Source organism: Acomys minous, assembly GCF_964271855.1.
Source record: "Acomys minous genome assembly, chromosome: 6".
Classification (NCBI taxonomy): domain Eukaryota; kingdom Metazoa; phylum Chordata; class Mammalia; order Rodentia; family Muridae; genus Acomys; species Acomys minous.
Genome location: NC_140487.1, coordinates 102,134,149 through 102,157,627, shown reverse-complemented (window position 1 = coordinate 102,157,627; position 23,479 = coordinate 102,134,149). Strand labels below are relative to the sequence as shown.

At 41.3% G+C, this 23,479-nt stretch overlaps 1 protein-coding gene across 5 annotated transcripts in view; it reads left to right on the top strand.

Annotated features, from left to right (window-relative positions):
- The window catches only part of AGO3 (argonaute RISC catalytic component 3), a 93,754-nt gene that overhangs the window by 65,039 nt on the left and 5,236 nt on the right, over positions 1-23,479 (top strand). For 4 of the 5 annotated variants that reach the window (XM_084786259.1, XM_084786262.1, XM_084786263.1 and 1 more), the window contains 9 exons: positions 5,966-6,088; positions 6,536-6,669; positions 8,885-9,069; positions 12,930-13,089; positions 14,821-14,911; positions 17,485-17,679; positions 18,522-18,656; positions 20,762-20,863; positions 23,063-23,262. In XM_084786259.1, coding sequence (XP_084642385.1) covers positions 5,966-6,088; positions 6,536-6,669; positions 8,885-9,069; positions 12,930-13,089; positions 14,821-14,911; positions 17,485-17,679; positions 18,522-18,656; positions 20,762-20,863; positions 23,063-23,262 — 1,325 coding nt within the window. The remainder of the gene's footprint in view (positions 1-5,965; positions 6,089-6,535; positions 6,670-8,884; positions 9,070-12,929; positions 13,090-14,820; positions 14,912-17,484; positions 17,680-18,521; positions 18,657-20,761; positions 20,864-23,062; positions 23,263-23,479) is intronic. The other variant, XM_084786260.1, reaches the window with a different exon arrangement.

Sequence of the window (23,479 nt, the reverse complement as noted above, 5' to 3'; positions counted from 1 at the left end):
TTATTATTTTAAACATCATGTTGTGCCCAGTAAAAATACACAGTGAGTTTTTACAAGGCTCCTGGCAAAGAAACTGTCTGCTGCTCCAGACCCCTCAATTGGTGTTCCAGGAAGGGAGAACCATATTTGCTGACATACTGTGGCTAGAAGAACCTCCTGAACAATGTCACATTCTACAGAATGGAAGATGCAAGTTTTTCATTACATTGGCAATTTCTCTATTCCAAAAGCAAACCACAGTGATTACTACTGCAAAAGAAAAATAGAGAAGGCTGGCAGTGGTAGAGCATCCTTTAATCCTAGCATTTGAGAGGCAGAGGCAGGAAGATCTCTGTGAGTTCAAGGGCAGCCTGCTCTACATGGCAAACTTCAGGACAGCCAGGACTACATAGACAGAGCCTGTCTCCAAAAAGTAAGAAAAGAAGGGAGGAAGAAACAGTGAAAGAAGGAAGGAAGAAAGGAAAAAGAAATAGCGAGATGTCCCACTCATAGTCTGACCATGGCTGTTTAAGTTCTCCCAGGAAACCCTGAGCACAGGGGAATGGGAGAGACACTCCCTGAGGAATTGAGTACAGTGTGTCCTCTGGGAGCTCAGTGACACTTCACGCCTTTCTGTGCACTGAAGCCAGCAAGCAGCTACTTGTCCAATCTTAGTGATCCTGAGGAAACTGCCAAAACCAAGGCAGGGAGTACAATCACCTATTCATTTCTCAAACACCCAGAAGCCCTTGGGAAAGAAACAGTGCCCGTTGCCAGGACCACATTTAGTCTCCCTTGTCCCACCTTGGAACTGTGGAGACTCAGAATGGCAAACATCCAGTGTCTCCTGGGCATATTACCCTTAAGGTGGTCACTGAGACGCTATAGATCCTAAGAAAGAGGACTTGCAGAGTTAACTATATGAGTCCTGAAGCCAACAGACAACACATTCTGTTGACAAGTTTACTGATTCATCCTGGGACTTAGCATTTCCCAGCTCAAGGCACTTCTGTTATGCATTCACACAACTGATACAATGACTGTCATTAAGAGACTGCAGCGGCTATTAAAAACAAGGAATTCCCGAAATTTGTGGACAAATGGATTGAACTAGAAATTATCATGAGTGAGTTCACCCAGAAGCAAAAAGAGACAAACGATATATACTCACTGATATCAAGACACTACTCCAAGGGATACGTCCCATGAAAAACTTTACTTACTAGGAAAGTGGGTCAGAGGAGAGGACATCCTATTGAGACTTTAGGCGAGAGTAGCATGGAAGAATGGGGAAATAGAAGGATCCACAGGGTCTTGGAAACCTCCAAGAAGAACTTGTATGACAGGCGGATCTGGGTCCTGGGGTCCTCCTCAAACTAAGGCACCAGCCAAGGAGAATATAGGCAGTAAACTTTGAACCTCTACCCAGACCTAGCTGATGAACAGGATATTCTCCACCACTGAGTGGAGAGATCTGACTCTCACAGGAACTCTGGTGCCCCTTTTCTGACCACGTCCCCTGGATGGGGAGGCCTGGCAGCACTCAGAGGAAGGATAGCAAGTTACCAAGAAGAGACTGGATATTCTAAGAGCATATATAGGGGGAGGCGGTCTCCCTTAATCACAGACATAGGGGAGGGAGAAGGGGGGAAGTGGGAGGGAGGGAGGAATAGGAGGATACAAGGGAAGGGCTAACAATTGAGATGTAATATGAATAAATTAATAAAAAAAGAAAAAAAGACTGCAGCAACAAAGGAAATGCTTATCTTACACACTTTATGACAACAACTACATTAATATACAGGACCCCAGAAATGATAAGGTAGACTTGGATCAATGTGTTTAAAATGACGTTTCATCTTTCAGGGTAATAGAATTATTTTTAAAACTTCTATTTTCTTTCTCTCTCGCTCCCCACGCCAAGACAGGGTTTCTCTGTGTAGCACTGGCTGTCCGGGAATTCACCTGCCTCTGCCTCCTGAGTGCTGGGATTAAAGGCATGGTTGACTACCACCAAGCTTATTTTCTGTCTTAATTTTTCTTTTTTAAATTATGATTTATTATTTTTGTGTACACACGTGGGTGAGCATGCATATGCTACTGAGGAGGTCAGCTTGCTGGAGTCAGTTCTCTCCTTCTTCCATGTAGGTCTCAGGGACCAGGGCTTGAAGGTAGGAGCTTTCCCCACCAAGCCAACTTATCAATTGTTCTTTCTTATTTTTCTATGAAGATCATGAATTAATCTGTTCATTTCTTTTTTTAAAAAACTAAATGTATAAATAAATCAATAGCTTTGGCACGGTGCTTAAGACACTTGCTGCCTTGGGAGAGAATACATATCAGGAGGCTCACAAGTGCCTGAGAGTCTAGCACAGGGAATCTGACACTATCTTCTGGACCCCATGGGCACCTGCACGCACATAAATGCATACACACACGTAACAAAGTAAAAATAATTTTTAAAATAACTGGTAGAATACCCAAAATGGGATAGTTTTTGGTTTTTTTAAAAGAATACCTGTATCTTGTATCATTCTCCCCTGAATATCACTTAAACTGTCTAATCAAACGGGGGGGTGGGGGGGGGAATCTGTAAATATGAATACATTCCCCAAAACAATTTACTAGCACTTTGAGGAATTTTTTTGTTTTTAACAAAAAAGTCCACAAACTTATTAAAATTAATACAGAACATTCTTTGCTCAGGTTTTAATACTGCTTTACATACTTTGTTTTTAAAACAATTTCTGGCCTGGCACGGTGGTGCACACCTTTAATCCCAGCACTCAAGGTGGGGGGAACAGAGGCAGGTGAATCTCTGTGAGTTTGAGGCCAGCCTGGTCTACAAAACAAGTCCAGGACAGCCAAGGCTACACAGGAAAACCCTGTCTACAAACAAACAAACAAAAAAGGCTAACACAGAGAGCCCCTGTAAAAAAAGTAAAACAATTTCTGAGGCTTTATTAACCAGAAATTTGAAATAGTAACAGCTCTGCTGATAATCATTTGTCAAATGCATAGTTGAGGAACTAAGTGTTGTCTAGCATGCAAAGTGTCCTGGTTTCAATCCCCAGCATAGATAAGCCATTGTGGTAGCACATACCTGCAATCCCAGCACTCAGGAGGTTAAAAACTGCAAGATTAGTTCAAGACAAGCTTCAGCTATATAACTAGTCTGAGTTTGAGGTCAGCCTTAGCTACATGAGAATAAAAAAACAAACACTACTGTGATAAAACACCATGACCAAAAGCAACATGGGGAGGAAACAGCTTTATGATCTATGATTTATCTGAGTCTCACATTTATTTTGGAAATTTGAACATTTTTTAAATTCTATTTTTTTCTAAAACTTGATTAAATAAGATAGTATGAGCCAGGCGGTGGTGGCGCACGCCTTTAATCCCAGCACTTGGGAGGCAGAGGCAGGCGGAATCTAAGTTCAAGGCCAGCCTGGTCTACAAAATAAGTCCAGGACAGCCAAGGCTACAGAGAAACCCTGTCTTGGGGGGGAATGGGGAGGATAGTATGTGTTTCAGTCAGAGTGCCTATTGCTGCAATGAAACACCATGACCATTAGCAACTTGGGGAGGAAAGAGTTTATTAAGTTTACACTTCCACCTCACTGTCCATCATCAAAGGAAGTATGGACAGACACTCAAGCAAGCTGGAAACCTGGAGGCTGGAGCTGCTTACTGGCTTGCTCCTCGGGGCTTGCTTTACCTGCTTTCTTAGAAAGCCCAGGACAACCAGCATAGTAAGGGACCACCTACAGTGGTTTGGGCTCTCCCCAGTCAATCACTAATTAAGAAAATGCCTTATAGCCTGAGGCAGTTGAGGCTTTCAGATAACTCTAACTTGTGTCTGAGTTTGAGGAGCCATGGCTACACAGAGAATCCCTGTCTCAAAAAACAAACAAACAGGCCAGGCGGTGGTGACTCACGCCTGTAATCCCAGCACTTGGGAGGCAGAGGCAGGTGGATCTCCACGAGTTTGAGGCCAGCCTGGACTACAGAGAGAGTTCCAGGACAGCCAGAGCTGTTATACAGAGAAACCCTGTCTCGTAAACAAACAATAACCTATGTGTGTATCGTAAGACAGTTGTGAAAAAATGAATAGGCACTTATTACCAAGCTCGTCATGTAGCAAATCTCCATAAATGGTATTTGTTATTTGTTAAAGTTATTTCTATAATACTGTTGGTTTTTCAGTTTCTCTCTTAACCTGGCTATTACACAAATAATTGACCTTCTCTTATATTTGTTTAATAATAAGCTTCACAATACAATAACTGAGCAGTTACTACTCTATTCTTAACCCTCCAAACTAATCTGATTTCCTCCCGTCTTACATCCCAGGGATACTTGCACTTTGTAGCTTTCCCTGCTCCAGTTCCTTTGCTGATGTTACCTGGACCTTACTGGTAGCTGAATCCTCTTCCTCCTCCTCCTCCTCCTCCTCCTCCTCCTCCTCCTCTCCTTCCTCCTCCTCCTCCTCCTCTCCTTCCTCCTCCTCTTCCTCCTCTCCTTCCTCCTCCTCCTCTTCCTCTTTTTCCCTCCTTCCTCCTCCCCTTCCCCTGGCTGGCAGGAAGTCCAACTCTATTCTCTCCCCTGCTCAGCAACTGGCTGTAAACTGCTTTATTGGCACATCAGCGAACAATTGAGGAGCAGTGTTTACATAACATTGAGGCAGGAGATTCTCAGAACAAGGATTGCAACCAGATATGGGTGAGGGTACAGAAACCAGCATTTGAATTACACAATAATCTTATGCCTACAGATATTCTTTATAACCTTATTATAGAGAAATACTAGCAGACACCATAAGTGATTGACAGGCTTGGAGAAAAGAGTCTATACTGCCTAGTTTAGAAAACAAACAGCTTTTCTTACATGTTGTCAGAAGGTTATGATTATTTAAGTTATATAGTTTGTAGTAGAATTCTTACTCAGACTTTCTAAATTGTTGCCTTGGGGACAAGTATGTTTTGAAAAATAGCTAATAGCATACATTAGGGTAAGATACACTGCTGAACAACCTTGTATTCTTTATTTGACTATGTATTATATGTTATGTAAATTTTATAATGTGTAACTACCTTTACTATGTTTTTATTGTTTCTCCTAAGTAAACATATATGATGTAATATATCTGAAAATACTGAAGTAAATTTATATGTTATAAAGCAGATAGAAAAATATTTTTACTATTTACTGTCAAACTTTACATAAAACAAATTTTAGTATTATATTTCTAGTTTTTTTGGTTTTTTTTTTTTTTTTGAGACAGGGTTTCCCTGTGTAGCCTTGGCTGTCCTGGACTTGCTTTGTAGACCAGGCTGGCCTCAAACTCATAGCAATCCTCCTGCTTCTACCTCCCTGAGTACTGGGATTACAGGTGTGCACCACCATGTCTAGCTTCCTAGATTCTTTATAATCAGAATGTTTTTTTTTTTCGTTTTTACTAACTAATCTATGCCTTTCCAGTCAGCAGTTTGTATCCAATTTTAGATAAGTATTTCTCCTGAAATTGCTTAATTATTTAAAATTATCATTTTCATGGATCATAAATAATTGATGTGTATAATGCAACCTAATATCTCCATTTAAGTTTTGAATAAATTGGCTAGGCGGTGGTGGTGCACGCCTTTAATCCTAGCACTTGGGAGGCAGAGGCAGGCGGATCACTGTGAGTTAGAGGCCAGCCTGGTCTACAAAACAAGTCCAGGACAATCAAGGCTACACGGAGAAACCCTGTCTTGAAAAACCAAAAAAAAAAAAAAAAAAGCTTTGAATAAATTACCAAGGTGTTCATAGACTTCACACAATCTGCAGGATAATATTCTCTGGTTTATAGTCAGGGCACCATTTGGTTATACTTATTACAAAACATGGTTGGCAGAGTGGAAGAAAAAGAGGCAGTTCTAGCAAGTAAAGTAAGAGGTTCCGGGAAAGTCTGAGAATAATGACAAATCTTTTCTGTTGTTAGGTAAGAAGTGCAAATTATGAAACAGATCCGTTTGTTCAGGAGTTTCAGTTTAAAGTGCGGGATGAAATGGCCCACGTAACTGGACGCGTACTTCCAGCGCCTATGCTCCAGTATGGAGGACGGGTAAACCTCGCCGTAATGTTCTAATCCTGCATGAACAGCTTGCTAAGGAAACAGAAAATGGTGCTCTAAGTCTTGAACTTATTATTATTTCATTGTTCCAACAGTGCATTCGGTGTTTTGTTTGTTTCAGGGCAAATTTCTTTGATTGAGTTTAGCATAACTTTTTTACATTTACTTATTTATTGTGGGGATGCACATGTATGACTCAGTGTACATGTGAGGTGTCAAACTCAGGTCATCAGGCTTGGGGACCTGCTGAACCATCCAGTTGCCCTCTTACTGTACTTTCTGGTTTTAGCAGTATAAATAATACTGATGAAGAACAGTCCACTCCACAGAGAGAACTAAGATGGATCAGTTCAGAAATCTGACATGCTTGCTCGAGCTCACTTGAAATGCACTCTCTGTGAAACTTTCTGTTTCTCTGCCATGTTATTTCTCTTACAGAACCGGACAGTAGCAACACCGAGCCATGGAGTGTGGGACATGCGAGGAAAGCAGTTCCACACAGGAGTTGAAATCAAAATGTGGGCTATAGCTTGTTTTGCCACACAGAGGCAGTGCAGAGAAGAAATACTGAAGTAAGGTGCTTCATTGGTTTGGTTTGGGGACCTTTTGTGTTGGGAATTTTTTTAATTTTTAAAATTTTATTTTTAAAATAAAAATAATTGATAGTAGGGGTGAACCTAGGACCTTGTCCCTCCAATAGGCGATATCACTGAACTACACCCCAGCCCTGCATTCCAATTTTAGATTACTCATCTCATGTTCTAACTAATGTGGCCTCTACATGGAATATATCAACCGATGAGCCTTTAAAACTATTTCCTCCATCCCACTGGGACCACCTATCATGCCAGTTACGTGAGAGGCTGAGGCAGAATCAGAAGGTAGCACGACCCAGTCTCGGCAATAATTTGTGTGTGTGTACATGTACGTCCACACATTTGCAGGTGTATGTGCATGTTTATGTATATAGAGGCCAGACAAGCCGGGCGTGGTGGCGCACGCCTTTAATCCCAGCACTTGGGAGGCAGAGGCAGGAGGATCTCTGTGAGTTTGAGGCCAGCCTGGTCTACAAAGTGAGTCCAGGACAGCCAAGGCCACACAGAGAAACGCTGTCTCGAAAAACCAAAAAAAAAAAAAAAAAAAAAAAAAAAAATATATATATATATATATATATATATATATATATATATATATATATATATATATATATATATATATAGAGAGAGAGAGAGAGAGAGAGAGAGAGGCCAGACTGACATCAGCCTAAGGTGTCAGTCAAACATTACCCACTTCCTTTTTACCAGGGTCTCTCATTGACATGGAACTCACTGAATTATTTAAGTGAAAAGGCAAAGGTTGTCAACTTAAAGGAAAGAAAAAGTTGCATGCTGGTGTTTCAATATGTGTATTAAGAATGAGTATTTTATTTTGAAATTATAAAGCCAGGTGTGGTGGCGCACACCTTTAGTCCCAGTACTTGGGAGGCAGAGGCAGGTGGATCTCATAGTTCAAGACCAGCCTGGTCTACAGTGTGAGTCCCAGAGCTGGGCGGTGGTGGCGCATGCCTTTAATCCCAGCACTCAGGAGGCAGAGGCAGGTGGATCGCTGTGAGTTCCAGGACAGCCTGGTCTACAAAGCAAGTCCAGGACAGCCAAGGCTACACAGAGAAACCCTGTCTTGAAAGAAAGAGAGAAAGGAAGAAAGAAAGGAAAAGGAAATTATAAAAAATTAATTTATGTAAATTTATTTGTTATACCTGGAACTTCAAAAATTATAGCTCAGAAGGCATTAAATTCTAGGGTCTAGTTACCACCCACAGTTTACATCCAAAGGAGACTTGTATGTGTGAATGTGTACATATGTGTATACATGTATGTATATGTTTGTGTTCAGATATATGCATACATGTTGAGGCCAGAAGTTGGTTTCAGTAGTCTTCCTCAGCCACCTTCCATTTTATGTTTTTTGTTTTGTTTTGTTGTTTTTTGGGACAGGGTATCTTACATCTGGAATTCATTAACTCAGTTACATTGGCTGGCCAGTAAGCCCTAGGGACCCTCCAGTCTGCACCTCCTCAGTGCTGACAGTATAAGATATGCACAGCAAATCTTTTACCAACTGAGCCATTTCCCTAGCCCCACTGGGAAATCTTTGAACAAATCCCCAAAGGGCAAAGGGAGATTACAATAGGTTACTGGTACTCTCTGATGCCTTCAACATTAGTAATCTGGTGAGCTTTTCTATATGGAGCAAGTACACAGATCTTTGCTTCATCTCCATTTCTTTCTTTCTTTGTGTTTTCCAAACCAAGTTTCTCTTTGTTGCCCTGGCTGTCCTGGAACTCACTTTGTAGACCAGGTTGACCTCAAAGTCAGAGATTCTGCTGCCTCTGCCTCCTAAGTGCTGGGCTTAAAGGCATGCGCCACCATGCCTGGATTTCTTTCTTAAATTCTTGATCACTGTTTGGTAGGCTTGGAGCTGGAGATATAGCTCAGTGTAGATTACTTGCCAAACACAGACCGTGGGTTCAGTCCTTTTTGTTTTGATTTGTTTTGTTTTGTTTTTCAAGACAGGGTTTCTCTGTATAGCCTTGGCTGTCCTGGACTCACTTTGTAGACCAGGCTGCGATCCACCTGCCTCTGCCTCCCCAGTGCTGGGATTAAAGGTGTGCGCCACCACGCCCAGCATTCAATCCTTAATACTATACACAGACACAAAAGATACAGTACTTTGTACATTTTGATGTGTAGACAAAGGTTTTCTATTTACTGGTTTCACCTTCTTTAGAGGTTTCACGGACCAGCTGCGGAAGATTTCCAAGGACGCGGGCATGCCCATCCAAGGCCAACCATGCTTCTGCAAATATGCGCAGGGGGCGGACAGCGTGGAGCCCATGTTCCGGCATCTCAAGAACACCTACTCAGGCCTGCAGCTCATTATCGTCATTCTGCCCGGGAAGACGCCTGTGTATGGTAAGGGTAGTTTAAAACTGCATTTTCAGGATGAATAAATATCCAGGAAACAATAGGTCTCTCCACACCATGCCATATATATATGAGGACTACATCAATGACAAATATTAGAAGCCATATCATGAAAAGGATTGCAAGAAGCAATCTAAAGACGAAAGCCCTGGGGTCCATGCCTCACCAGGGCATACCCATCGTCAGCTGGGCAAACAGACGATAGGCTGCCTTCAGGAAGCTCGCCTGCTCGCCACAGCTTTTTCTTATGTTGTAATGCTTCAGCTTCAAACTAAAGTGTTCAAATAGAATTGAAACTCAAATGACTGTAATTGTAAGTGAGAAGATTATAGGAAAATACCATAATAAAATAATAGTAAGGAATTGTGTATGTTATTTTCCATAGCTTTTTATATTTGTGGTTATACAAATTTTTATGATAAAGGAAGGAAAATAGTGGCGACAGACTGCTCAAACAAAAGGCAGGTTAGCAGAGTAACAATTACTAGTGTGTGCAGCACCTGTTAACAGGAGAAAAGTTACTCAGAGCAGTGATTTAGGAGTCTCGCTTATAGGAAATCAAAAGACAGTAAATTTCGGCCAATAACAACAGCCACAAAAGTTAGAACACTGGGGCTTCCAAAGGGTCCCCTGCAGAAGGGCAGCTGAACGGACTCTAGAACAGCCTTAACCTTTCAGCCTTTATGCCCATCGCCAGCTCCACAGGATCTTTGGAAGCTCCCCAAGTTATTTTCGCTAGATCCAAACCCTTAACCACACAGTCTGGAGCTCTTGCTACAGTTATAGGACAGAGAAAATCAAAGTCGATGAAGTCAGGGACAATTTAAGATCCTACTCACACTGACAGATGAACCAGAGACTCCTGGGGAAGCACCTGCTGTGTGTGCGATCCTGGGAGCTTGTTGGGAGGCTAAGCCTCCATGGTGCTACGAGGGGTCCATAATATTTTTTTGCTGCCTCAGCGTCCCTAAGGCCTTCAAGCAGAAGTGACAGTAAATGGTTGCCATCAGCCAAACCAGACTTAGCAGTACAGCAGGGAAACAGACCATCCCAAGGGATGGAACTTAGCAGTGGGGACTCTCGCCTTATGCCTTGTGTCCCAGCCAGAGTGTGCCTTTCCCTGCCCTTCCCCCACCCCACCCCCCACCCTGCTATCCCTCTCTCTCTCCTCCTGCTGCTCTCACATGATATAAAAGAGGCTCTTTGGCTATTTCCATCTGGCTTTCACTTCTTTTCCAGATTGAAATATTAAGTTTATTTTATTTTGTACAAGCTTCAGACCCAACATCATCCACAGCACTCGATATTCCCTTTTCTGAGAGCGAGGGGGAGGGGAGCCAACAGTACCGGTTCCCCAGAGTGGGGAGGCAAGTAGGTGACTGCCATGGTGCAGGCGCCTTTTGGAATTACTGACTTCTAAGATTAATAAAGTAATTCAATTTTTAAAAAAAGTTAGAACACTGGAAGTTAGTATATGGAAAACTGCTAGAGGAAAGCCTTCTCTAGCCACCTCTGGTGCCACCTCTAAGCTAATATGGGCTGTCAAGGAAACTGTACATCTTACTCAGGCTGGAGAAGTGGAGGAGGATAAAAAAGACCATTTATCTTTGTAAATCTGCCTGCATTTAACAAAAAAAAAAAACGGATTGGAGAGAAGGCTCAGATATTAAGACCGCTGGCTTCTCTTCCAGAGGACCTGGGTTCACCTCTCACGACCCACATGTGACCCACAGCCACCTGTAACTCCAGCTCTATTGAGTACCATGCCCTCTTCTGGCCTTCTCAAGCGCCAGACACACTTGTGGGGCACAGACATGCAAGCAAAACACCTATACACATAATTTTTCTTAATTTAAAACATCTACTTTATTTTAAATCACGTGTATGTATGTGTGTCTGTGGATATATGCACATACGTGTGGTGTTCATGGTATCCAGAGGTGTACAACTTCCTGGAGCTACAGTTAGAGGTGCTGTGAGCCACCTGAGGTGAATGGTAGGACCCAAACTAGGATTGGCTGCAAGAATAGTACTAGTTCCTTTTTTGTTTTGGTTTGGTTTTGTTTTTTGTTTTTTGAGTCGGAGTTTCTTTGTTTAATAGCCCTGGCTGTCCTGGACTCACTTTGTGGAGCAGACTGGCCTCAAAATTCACAGAGATCTGCCTGCCTCTGCCTCCCAGAATGCTGGGTTTACTGACATGCACCACCATGTCCAGCATAATACTAATTCTTAACTACAGTTTCTCTGTCTTTTTTAATATTGTGATTCATACTTTCATAATTTAATACATGCATACAACAAATTCCATCTCCTCCTGGATCCACAGCTTCTTTTGAATCTTAATTGTCTTCAACTTAATCCTTTGAATTTGATAGAAGCCTTTTCTATCCTCAATTTTAAAAATATACTTTTTGGGATTGTCAGGGTAGCTCAGCAGGTAAAGTCATTTGCCATGCAATCCTGACAGCCTGAGTTTGATCCCTAGAGCCCATGTAAATTGGAAAAAGAGAACCAACCACAAAGTTGGCCTCTGGCCTCTACAACACATTAACACATGACACACATTATATACACATGTCTATATACATATATACACAAATAATGAATTAAAAGCAAAGTGTAATTTATTTTATTTTTTTATTAATTAATTTATTTATTTATTTATTTTTGGTTTTCAAGACAGGGTTTCTCTGTGTAGCCTTGGCTGTCCTGGACTCGCTCTGTAGTCCAGGCTGGCCGCGAACTCACAGCGATCCACCTGCCTTTGCCTCCCAAGTGCTGGGATTAAAGATGTGCGCCACCACACCCAGCTTTTTTTTTTTTCTTTTTTTAAAACAGGGTTTCTGTGGTTATTGCTGGCTGTCCTGGAACACACTCTTGTAGACCAGGCTGGCCTCAAATTCAGAGATCAGTCTGCCTCTACTTCTGAGTGCTAAGAAATTTTAAATATACAAAAAAAATTTAAATATACTTTTCATATGCAAAATAAACCAATAGAAAACTTCTACCTGGCATAGTGGCACTCACCTTTAATCCCAGCATTTAGGAGGCAGAGACAGGAGGACTGTGAGTTCGAGGCCAGCCTGGTCTACAAAGCGAGTCTAGGGCATTCAAGGCTACACAGGGAAACCCTGTTTCAAAAAAAGAAAAAAAGGGCCGGGGGTGGTGGCGCACGCCTTTAATCCCAGCACTCGGGAGGCAGAGGCAGGCGGATCGCTGTGAGTTCGAGGCCAGTCTGGTCTACAAAGTGAGTCCAGGACAATCAAGGCTACACAGAGAAACCCTGTCTTGAAAAAAAACAAAAAAAAAAAAAGAAAAGAAAAAAAACAAAAAAGAAAAGAACACTTCTAAGTTAATGCTATAAAATTTTCATGCTTTTTTTTGTGTGTGTGACAGGGTTTCTCTGTGTAGCCCTGGCTGTCCTAGACTCACTTTGTAGACCAGGCTGGCCTCCAACTCACAGCGATCCACCTGCCTCTGCCTCCCGAGTTCTGGGTTTAAAGGTGTGTGCCACCACGCCCAGCATTTTTTTTTTTTTATTTTGGTTTTTTCGAGACAGGGTTTCTCTGTGTAGCCTTGGCTGTCCTGGACTCGCTTTGTAGACCAGGCTGGCCTCGAACTCACAGCAATCCGCCTGCCTCTGCCTCCCGAGTGCTGGGATTAAAGGCGTGCGCCACCACGCCCGGCTCGCCCAGCATTTTTAAATAGCATTGTTTTAGTATTGGTATAATTTCAGGTGTCCTATAATATGTTGACATATTTTAGGGGACCCTTCATGAACTTTATGTCAGTGAGTGAATTTTCATGGATCTTCTTTTCTGACTGGGTCATTTGCATTTGTTCCATAGCGGAGGTGAAACGTGTAGGAGATACACTTTTGGGTATGGCCACACAGTGTGTGCAGGTCAAGAATGTAATAAAAACATCTCCTCAAACTCTTTCAAACTTGTGCCTAAAGATCAATGTTAAACTTGGAGGAATCAATAATATTCTTGTACCTCATCAAAGGTAAGCTATTTTTGTTCATTCTTTGTTTTTCTACATAGGCTTAAATAGCTACTAAAAGATATTAGAAACAACCTTAGTGATTCCTGTCATGAACTAATCGTTAACAAAATTAAGAGACTGTTGGAGCTGGAGATACGTTTAGTTCAATAGTTAAATGTACACCTTTAGTCCCAGCATTTGGGAGTCACATCTCTGTGACTAGCCTGATCTACATAGCGGGTTCCAGGATAGCCTGGTCTACATAATAAGTTCCAGGCCAGCCAGGGCTATGTACAGCAAGACCCTGTCTTGATAAAGAGGATATGAGATTCATAAATGAGGTAGAGAGTTTAACCAACACATTCAAGAACTAAGAAACAGTCAACATTTTAAAAATATTTTTAACCTTTATTTTATATGTATCTTTGTACACATATGCGTGCAGTGCCTGGAGGCCAGAAGAATGTATGCCATCCCCAGGACTGGGTTACAGAGAGTTGTGAGCCACATGTGTGTGCTGAAAAGTAAACCCTAGTCCTCTGGGTAAACAACTGCTGAGCCATCTCTGAGCCCTAGTCTTTTCAATTTTAAAGTATAAAGTTTTAAAATAAAAGGAAAGGTTAGGACTTTGGTGTGTGTGTGTGTGTGTGTGTGTGTGTGTGTGTGTGTGTGTGTGTGTGTGTGTACACACATACTCAAATTTTATTCTTTGAGTCAGGGAATAGTAGACTCCTATAATCCTCGTCTAAAAGTATAAAATAGACTAAAGCTAAAAGTCAAATGCTTGTTGATTCTTTTTGTCCTTAAGTCCCATAGACTTAAAATGTAGGTAGATTTTTCAAATGCATAAAAATCAATGGGATTCAATGAAGAAAATTATCATTTTTCCCAATTACAGAGAATATTAGCATCAGTTGCTTTAACAACTACAGAACTACTGCTTAAAACATGAAAGGGTTTTTTTGTTTTTGTTTTTGGGGGGAGACAGTTCGTTTCTCTGTGTAACAGAGCCCTGGCTCTCCTAGACTCACTTTGTAGACCAGGCTGATCTCAAACTCACAGAGATCTGCTTTCTTCTACCTCCTGGGTGCTGGGATTAAAGGCGTGTGCCACCAAAAAACAAAATAGGTAGATAGTTAGATAGATAGATAGATAGATAGATAGATAGATAGATAGATGGGCAGACAGACAGACAGATAAAGCATGAATGTTCTTAAAAATGGCAGAGAGATATTAACAGCTTTTATTGCATTGACCAGAGATTCATGAATTAAGTTAGTCAAGATGGCTGGGCATGGTGGCGCATGCCTTTAATCCCAACACTCAGGAAGCAGAGGCAGATGGATCTCTGTTGAAGGCCAGCCTGGTCTACAAAGCAAGTCCAGCTAAGGCTGCACACATAGAAATCCTGTCTCGAAAAATCTAAAAACAAAACAAAAGTTAGTCAGGCTGCACATGGTATCACATGCCTTTAGTCCCAAAACTTGAGAGGATTTGGCGAGGAGATCTCTGTGAGTTCAAGGCCAGCCTGGTCTGTATAGTGAGTCCTAGGACAGCCAAGGCTATGTAGAAAGACCTTGTTTCAAAAAAAATTTTTTTTTTTAGTTAAAAAGAGTTAGCAGTTCAGGTCTCTGAAGCTGCCTGCTGGCTGTATAGGCCTCCTCTGTACTGTCAGTGGCTTGCATTTGTATTGCAATCATGTAAAACAGATGAAACAAGGGAACTGTCTAACTCTAAAAAAATGTGTTTAAGACCTTCTGTGTTCCAGCAACCAGTGATCTTCCTGGGTGCAGATGTCACTCACCCACCTGCTGGAGATGGAAAGAAGCCCTCCATAGCTGCTGTGAGTAACTCCAGACAAGTGCGTCCTGTCTAAAGCCCAGATTCACAGCAACGTTGTGGTTTTCACATTTCACAATTTCATAGTTTCTTTTATTTATTTTTGGGTTAACATACTAAGTACTGGGTTTCATCGTAGCATTGTGTGTACCCATATTCCTGTTCTCAGTCACTTTCCTTCTCCATTGCCCTCTGCCGTACCCCCTCCGTCCTCTGGCTGGGGCCCTGCATTCTCCCAGCTAGTCACTTTATATATATATAAGCTATATATAAAATAAAAATTTAAATTTAAGGTTCATGTATGAGAGAGAACATGTGATATTTGTCTTTCTAAGACTGGGTTTATTTTACTTAACATAATGATTGCCATTTGTATCTATTTTTTTAATTATTTATTTATTTGTTGATATGAGTGCTTTATCTGCCCAATAGGGCACCAGATCCCATTATAGATGGGTTATGAGCCACCATGTGCTTGCTGGGAATTGAACTCAGGACCTCTGGAAGAGCATGCAGCGCTCTTAACCACTGAGCCATCACTCCAGCCCCCATTTGTATCTATTTTTCTGAACATCATCATTTAATTTTTTTAATTTATTATTTATTTATAGATGGTGGGGAGCCACCATGTGGTTGCTGGGAATTGAACTCAGGACCTCTGGAGGAGTAGTCATTGCCCTTAACCGCTGAGCCATCTCTCCAGCCCCATGATTTCATTGTTTATATCTACATAAAACTCCATTGTGTGTACAACTACCACTTTTTCTTTTCTTTTCTTTTCTTTTCTTTTTTTTTGTTTGGTTGTTTGGTTGTTTTGTTTTGGGGACAAGGTTTCTCTGTGCAGCCCTGACTGTCCTGAAATTCTATCTCTATAGACCAGGCTGTCCTCGAACTCAGAGATCTGCCTGCCTCTGCCTTCCAAACACTGGGATTAAAAGTCTGCACCACCACCACATTTTCTTTATCCATTCATCTGCCAGTGAACATCTAAGTTGGTACAGTTTCCTCAATACTGTGAATAGTGCAGCCATAAACATGGAAGAACAAGTGTCTTTGTGGTCTGTGTTGACTTTAAGTTCTTCAGGTGTATACTCAAGAGTGAGATAACTAAGTCATATGGTAGTTCTATTTTCAGTATTTTGAGAAACCTGTCTACTGATTTCAACTGTGGCTGCTCAAATGCCCACCAACAATGAATAAGTTTCCTCCTTCAACACATCCTAGCCAGCATTTGTTTATTGGTGATAGCTATTCTGACTGGGTGAGATGGAATTGCAGCACTTTTTATATTCATTTCCCGTAAGCTTAAAGATATTGAATGCTTTTTTTGAGTGTTTAATGGCTATTTGTATTTCTTTTTTCTTTTTTTGGTTTGTCGATACAGGGTTTCTCTTTGTAGCTCTGGCTGTTCTAGACTCACTCTAGATCAGGCTAGCCTGAAACTCACAGAGATCCGCCTGCCTCTGCCTCCCAAGTGCTGGGACTAAAGGTATGCACCACCACTGGCCAGTTATTCTTTTTACTTGCATTTGTTTATGGGGAGAGATATAGACTAGTGCACTCATGTGGAGATAGAGGGAAAGTTGCAGGAGCGCTCTCTTCTCTCTCTCTCTCTCTCTCTCTCTCTCTCTCTCTCTCTCTCTCTGTTTCTTCAGAACTGTCTGTTTACTTTATTAGCCCATTTATTGATTGGATGATTTAGTTTTTGTCTTTTTAAGATTTTATTTTTATTTTATATATGAGGTTTTGTCTGCATGTATGTTTATGCACCACATGTGACAGTTCCCATGGAGACCAGAAGTCATTGGATCCCTTGAAATTAGAGTTAATAGACTCCACCATGTGGTCCTCTGCAAGTGCAGCCAGTGCTCTTAACTGCTCAGCCATCTCTTCAGCCTCTGCTTTGTCTCTTGTTTGTTTGTTTGGGGGGGGGGCGTTATGCAGTTCTTTAATGATTTTCTTTTAACCAACTTTCATTATTGTTCTTTGGGTTTGAGAGTTATTGACAAGGCTGATCATTCTGGTTTGGAGGTACAAGTTCTATATGATATATCTATTAAATCTGATAACTTTATTCCTTAAATTTCCTATAAGTATTGTAATTTGCCTGCTTGTTCTTTCTATAACTGTGCAACCTCTGGTTTATCCATGCACACACACTCACATGTGTCGAAACACATACAAAACATGGCTATGCACACCATACACACACACATGAAAGTGGAAAAAGAAAAAATACTGCCTAATTGTTTTTATATGCTATTCTGGTGTTTTATTCTTTACTGGGAGTTGTCTGATTTTTGTTATTTTCAAAGTAAATAAGGATAAGCAGTAAGGCTACAGCCAGGTACAGTTGTGTATGCCTATAAGCCCAGCACTCTGAGAGGCAGAGGCAAGCAGATCTTTGTGAATTAAAGACCAGCCTAGTCTACAAAGTGAGTCCAAGATGGCCAAGGACACACAGAGAAACCCTGTCTTAAAAAATAAAAATAAAAAACCAGAAAGGTTACAATAAATACAGATGTCTATGAAGACAGCTTAGTTTTGATTAATTTTTTCTCACTTTTTCCAACCTAGGTTGTAGGTAGTATGGATGCCCATCCAAGCAGATACTGTGCTACAGTAAGAGTTCAGAGACCCCGACAGGAAATCATCCAGGACTTGGCCTCCATGGTCCGGGAACTGCTCATCCAATTTTATAAGTCAACCCGATTCAAACCAACTCGTATTATCTTTTATCGGGATGGTGTTTCAGAAGGACAGTTTAGACAGGTTGGTTGCCTGGAATATATTTAGACCATAAGTAAACCAAATACTATGCTTATGGTGTGGTATGTGGTTTGGGGGGTGAACACCTGATGTTAAAAGTTCCTAAGAATCAGCTGGGTGTGGTGGTGCACACCTTTAATCCCAGCACTTAGGGAGGCAGAGGCAGGCAGATCTCTGTGAGTTCGAGGCCAGCCTGGTCTACAAAGTGAGTCCAGGACAGCCAAGGCTACACAGAGAAACCCTGTCTCAAAAAACAAAACAAAAGAAATTTAAAAAGATTCCTATGGCTATGTGAGCCTTTATTGCTCTTCTCACAGTTAAAATGGAATGGAGAAGCACACTGATCTATGAAGTAAGTGATGGTAAGAAGTCGTGAGGCAGGGCTGGAGAGGTGGCTTAGGGGTTAAGAGTTCCGTTCCAGCACCAAGCAGGTGGCTCACTACTACCTGTAACTCCAGGGGATCTGATGCCCTCTTCTGGCATCCAGGGCACTTGCACTCATGTGCACGAACTCATAACCATGCACATACATATTAACTTAAAATTGATCTTTAAAAATAAAAGAAGCCATGGGACGGGAGAGATGGCTCAGAGGTTAAGAGCACTGGCTGCGCTTTTAAAGGTCCTGAGTTCAATTCCCAGCAACCACATGGTAGCTCACAACCATCCGTAATGAGATCTGGTGCCCTCTTCTGCCACGCAGGCACATATGCAGGCAGCATGCTATATAAATAAATCTTTTAAAAAATAATAAAAGAAGTCATGAAGTTAAATCTTTGACTTACTTTGGAATATGTAAAAGAAACAATTGGCTGTATTCAATCTTTCTGTGTTGTCTTCTCTAGGTATTATATTATGAGCTACTGGCAATTCGAGAAGCCTGTATCAGTTTGGAGAAAGACTATCAACCTGGAATAACCTACATTGTAGTTCAGAAGAGGCATCATACACGACTGTTTTGTGCTGATAGAACAGAAAGGGTAATTTCATATCTGTTATAATACTGTTCTAAGCCAACTTCCCTCCCCACCACCAGGCTTCCAATATTTATCTCTCCCTTTCTTTTCTCCCTGTCCTTCCTTCCCTCTTCCTTCTTTCTTCTTCTTACTTTTTGTGTTGCTGGAAATTATACACAGGGCCTCGTGAACACTAGGCTATATACACTGAGTTGTGTACCTAACCTAAATACTTTCTGGTTTAACTAATTTAATCTTCCCAAAGAAGATTATACAATTATTATTATATATAATACCACATCTTAAGCCAGGTCTGGTGGCCCATGCCTATAATCCCAGCACTTGGGAGGCAGAGGCAGGTAGATCACTGTGAGTTCGAGGCCAGCCTGGTCTACAAAGCAAATCCAAGTGAGCCAGGGCTACTACTACATATTACACATAGTGTATATTATTATTATTATTATCATCTCTGTCTTGAAAATGAAGAAATGTGACCTTAAATAATCTCTCAGATGGTTACAGAGCTACCACTGAGAGAGGTAGTTCTCAAATCCAAGCTATGTAACTAGAGTGTTCTCTTTTTTGTAGTTTATTATTTTATGTACAGGATTGTCATCAAAATGCAAAAATATTGTATTTAAAGAACCTAACATAGGGCTGGAGAAGTGGCTTAGTGGTTAAGAGCACAGGCTGCTCTTCCAGAGGACCCAGGTTCAATTCCCAGCATCCACATGAACTGCTCACAACCACATGAAACTCCCTCTAGGGGATCTGATATCCTCTCTGGCTTTGGTGAGCAGCTGCCTATGTATGACATACTTTCTTACAGATATACACAAATAACATAAATTCAAAAAGAACCTGACCTGGCTAATAAATGCTGACTCTTGTTGATGTTACTAAGATTTCTTCTCATTAATATATAGTATTCTCCATGAAAAATGGTAATTCTCACATAGTATAATTCAAGAACACTCACAGTACACGTGTAGATAAAGTGTCAGCTGAGCGTAAGTGTCTTTCACCCTGTCACCCGCCAAGCAGTAGAGACCATATAACTCTTTCTTGTTTGCCAGCACCCATGTTAAGAAATGTCTGGGGCTGGAGCAATGGCTCAGAGGTTAAGAGCACAGGGTGCTTTTGCAGAGGTCGTGGGTTTGGTTCCCAGCAACCGCATGATGGCTCAAAATCATCCACAATTCCAATTGGATGCAGAGGGATCCAATACCCTCTTCTGACCTCTGTGGGACACACACACACACACACACACACACACACACACACACACACACACACACACACACACAAACACACACACGGTACACAGACATGCATGTAGGCAAAACACTTATAAAGTAAAATAAATAAACTTTTTAAAAAACAGGAAAGAAAGAAACCAATAAGATTAGGAACTAGGGGAGCTAAGGATGCAGCTCAGTTGGCAGAGCGCTTGTTTAGCTTAAAGCCCAGGGGCCAGTCTCCAGCACCACATAAACCCACTCGTTCTCAGCTACATAATGAACTTGAGGCCAGCTTGGACTACATGAAACTGTCTCTTAAAATACTAATAAGAGTAGAGGTCTAGTATGATGGTTTAGGGGTTAAGAGCATTGGCCACTCTTACAATCAACCTGGATTCAATTTTCCAGCACCCACATGGTAGCTCACAACCATATGTAACTACAGTTGCAGGGAATCCTTCATGGGCAACGCATGCATGTGGCGCTCTAGTATGCATGTAGGCAAAATACCTGTGCACACAAAATAATTAAGACTCTAAAGCCAGGCATGACAGTGCACACCTTTAATTACAGCATTGGGAAGCAGAGGCTGATGTATCTCTGTGAGTTCAAAGCCAATCTCAACTACAGAGCTAGTTCTAGGACAGCCAAGGCTGCACAAAGAAACTCTGTCTTGAAAAACCAAATAGTTGTAGTAATGAGAAGGAGGAGGAGAGTTTTTTAAAAACTAGGAGCTAAGACTATGTGGGGGGTATACTTAATAGTTGCTTAAGTAATATTCCAAACTGAAAGTACTGAAATGTGAGGTCAGTTTATGTATTCGAATATTGTTAATGTACTTTTTGATACTTTTTTTTCACCTTTGTCTTTTTGATCCAAAAAATGTAGGTTGGAAGAAGTGGCAACATCCCAGCTGGAACTACAGTGGACACTGACATTACTCACCCGTATGAATTTGACTTTTATCTCTGCAGCCATGCTGGAATACAGGTGAGCCTACTCCTGAGTGAGATGCTTTCGTTTAGAACTTCAGTTCTTGTGAGATGTTTTTAGAGCCTCAGCAAGAAGAGAAATAGTACTTTTCTCTGTGTTCCTAGTTGTTTCCACATGTAACCTTTAGTAAGTGAATTTCTTCCTTTTCCCTACTTTAAGAGAGATATAGTTTTTATGAAAATAGCAGAATTAGTGAGCCAGGCGTGGTGATGCTTGCCTTTAATTTCAGCACTTGGGAGGCAGAGGCCAGGAGATCGCTATGAGTTTGAGGCCAGCCTGGTCTACAAAGTGATTTCCAAGACACCCAGGGCTATACATAGAAACCCTGTCTCAAAGAGCCAAAAAAAAAAAAGAAAGAAAAGAAAGAAAAGAAAAGAAAGACAGAAAGAAAGAAAGAAAGAGAGAGAGAGAGAGAGAGAAAGAAAGAAAGAAGTAGAATTAGCTTAATAGACTGAATCTTCCTAAATTGGACCCTTAATTTAATGCAGATCTTAATAAAATGTTTATTTATTTATATTTATATCAATTTTAATGTTATTATACAAAATAATAGGGAGTTTTATTTGGGTTTGTTTTTGTTTGGATTTTTTGTTGTTGGTGATGGTGGTTGTTTGGGTTTTTTTTGTTTTTTTGTTTTTGTTTGTTTGTTTGTTTTTTGAGTCAGTGCTTCTCTGTGTAGCCCTGACTATCCTGGAACTCACTCCAAAGACCACGCTGGTCTCAAACTCAGAGAGCCTCCTGCCTCTGCCTCCTGAGTGCTGGGATTAAAGGCATGCACCACCGCTGCCCACAAAAATAATAAGTTTTATTGTGGCATTTTCATATATATGTGTTATTGTGCTTTGTTATCGTTCATTGCCCTCCCCTCCTGACCTCCTGCTTCCTTGTCTCTTGTTCTGCCTCCTACCACACCCCACTTTCACATCATGTTTTCTGTTACCCTCTCCTTTCCCCCTCCCTTGAGGTCTCTTCCTTCTCCTTATCTGCTTTCTATTTTATGACCTGTACATACACACACACATATTTATGTCTACATACGCATAAATGCATATATATAATATTAAATATTATGTATTTATTAATTATACCTATTTAATTTTAATTAATTATAATATTTAATTAATAATATTAAATATTAACATGCAAAGGAAAATATCTGGTGTTGTCTTTTTTAATCTGGCTTATTTTACTTACATGATGACTTCCAGCATCATGATCTCACTTTGCCTTACGACTGCACATAATTTCACTGCATGCTGGGTAGGGTAGCACAGAGTTGTAATTTTGGACTAAAGAGGTAAAGACAGAAGAATCACGAGTACTCCTAGAGTTTATAAAGAGGGGCCAGAGAGATGGCTCAGAGGTTAAGAACACTGGCTGCATGGCGCACGCCTTTAATCCCAGCACTTGGGAGTCAGAGGCAGGTGGATCACTGTGAGTTCGAGGCCAGCCTGGTCTACAAAATGAGTCCAGGACAGTCAAGGCTACACAAAGAAACCCTGTCTCAGAAAAAACAACAACAACAACAACAACAACAAAAAACCCAACAACACCACTGGCTGCTCTTTCAGTTCTAGCACCTACATGGTGACTCGCTACCAACTGTAACTCCAGGTCTGCAGATCCAATGCTTTCTTCAGGCCTCCACAAGTACCAGGCATGCATACAGGGTGCAGGCATACAAACAGGCAAAACACCCATACGCGTAAAATAAAATGATAATAGGTAAAAAGCATTAAGGTTTTATATAGGTATGTAAAATCATGAATATATATGTGATGTGAAAGTAGAAGGGAAACTGTGTAGGGGAAAGTGGGGCAAGGGAAGGGAGTCAAGGGTCGCCTGCTCAAAGTAAGGCACATGTTTATATGAAAATGTTCTTGTGTAACTAAGTACTATGCACAATGAGTATACACCAATGAAACATTTGTGTTATTACTGTGTATGTATGTGAGTATTAATATGGCGGCAAGGTATGCAAGCCACTGCACAAAAGTGGAGGTCGGAAGACAGCTCTCTGGATTCTGTTCTCCCTGAACACCTTTACATGGCATCCAGGGGTCAAACTCAGGTCACCAGGCTTGTGCAGCAAACACCTTTAGCCAGTAAGCCATCTTGCCAGCCCATCAATGAAAATTTTTTGAAAAGAGACAAAATGTTTAGCAATCCACAGAATAAAGCATTTCTTCCCTGTAGGGTACCAGCCGTCCTTCTCACTATCACGTGCTATGGGATGACAACTGCTTCACTGCAGATGAACTTCAGCTGCTCACTTACCAGCTCTGTCACACCTATGTACGCTGCACACGTTCTGTTTCTATCCCGGCACCAGCGTATTACGCTCACCTGGTGGCATTCAGAGCCAGATATCACCTTGTGGACAAGGAACATGACAGGTAACATAAAAGCATAAAGAGCAGGGGTCCAAATGCAGTCTGATGTCTGCAGGCCACGTCTATAGCTCTTCCATGTACATGTACCTCTGTTTGTCTACAGTCTTGCCATTCAGAATTGAAGTTCCACAGGCTGTCAGACAGCCAGTGCACTGTGTGCAAATTGATGACAACTGATGGCCCAAAATAAGGCTTTCTACTAGAAAGACTATGTGGGCTC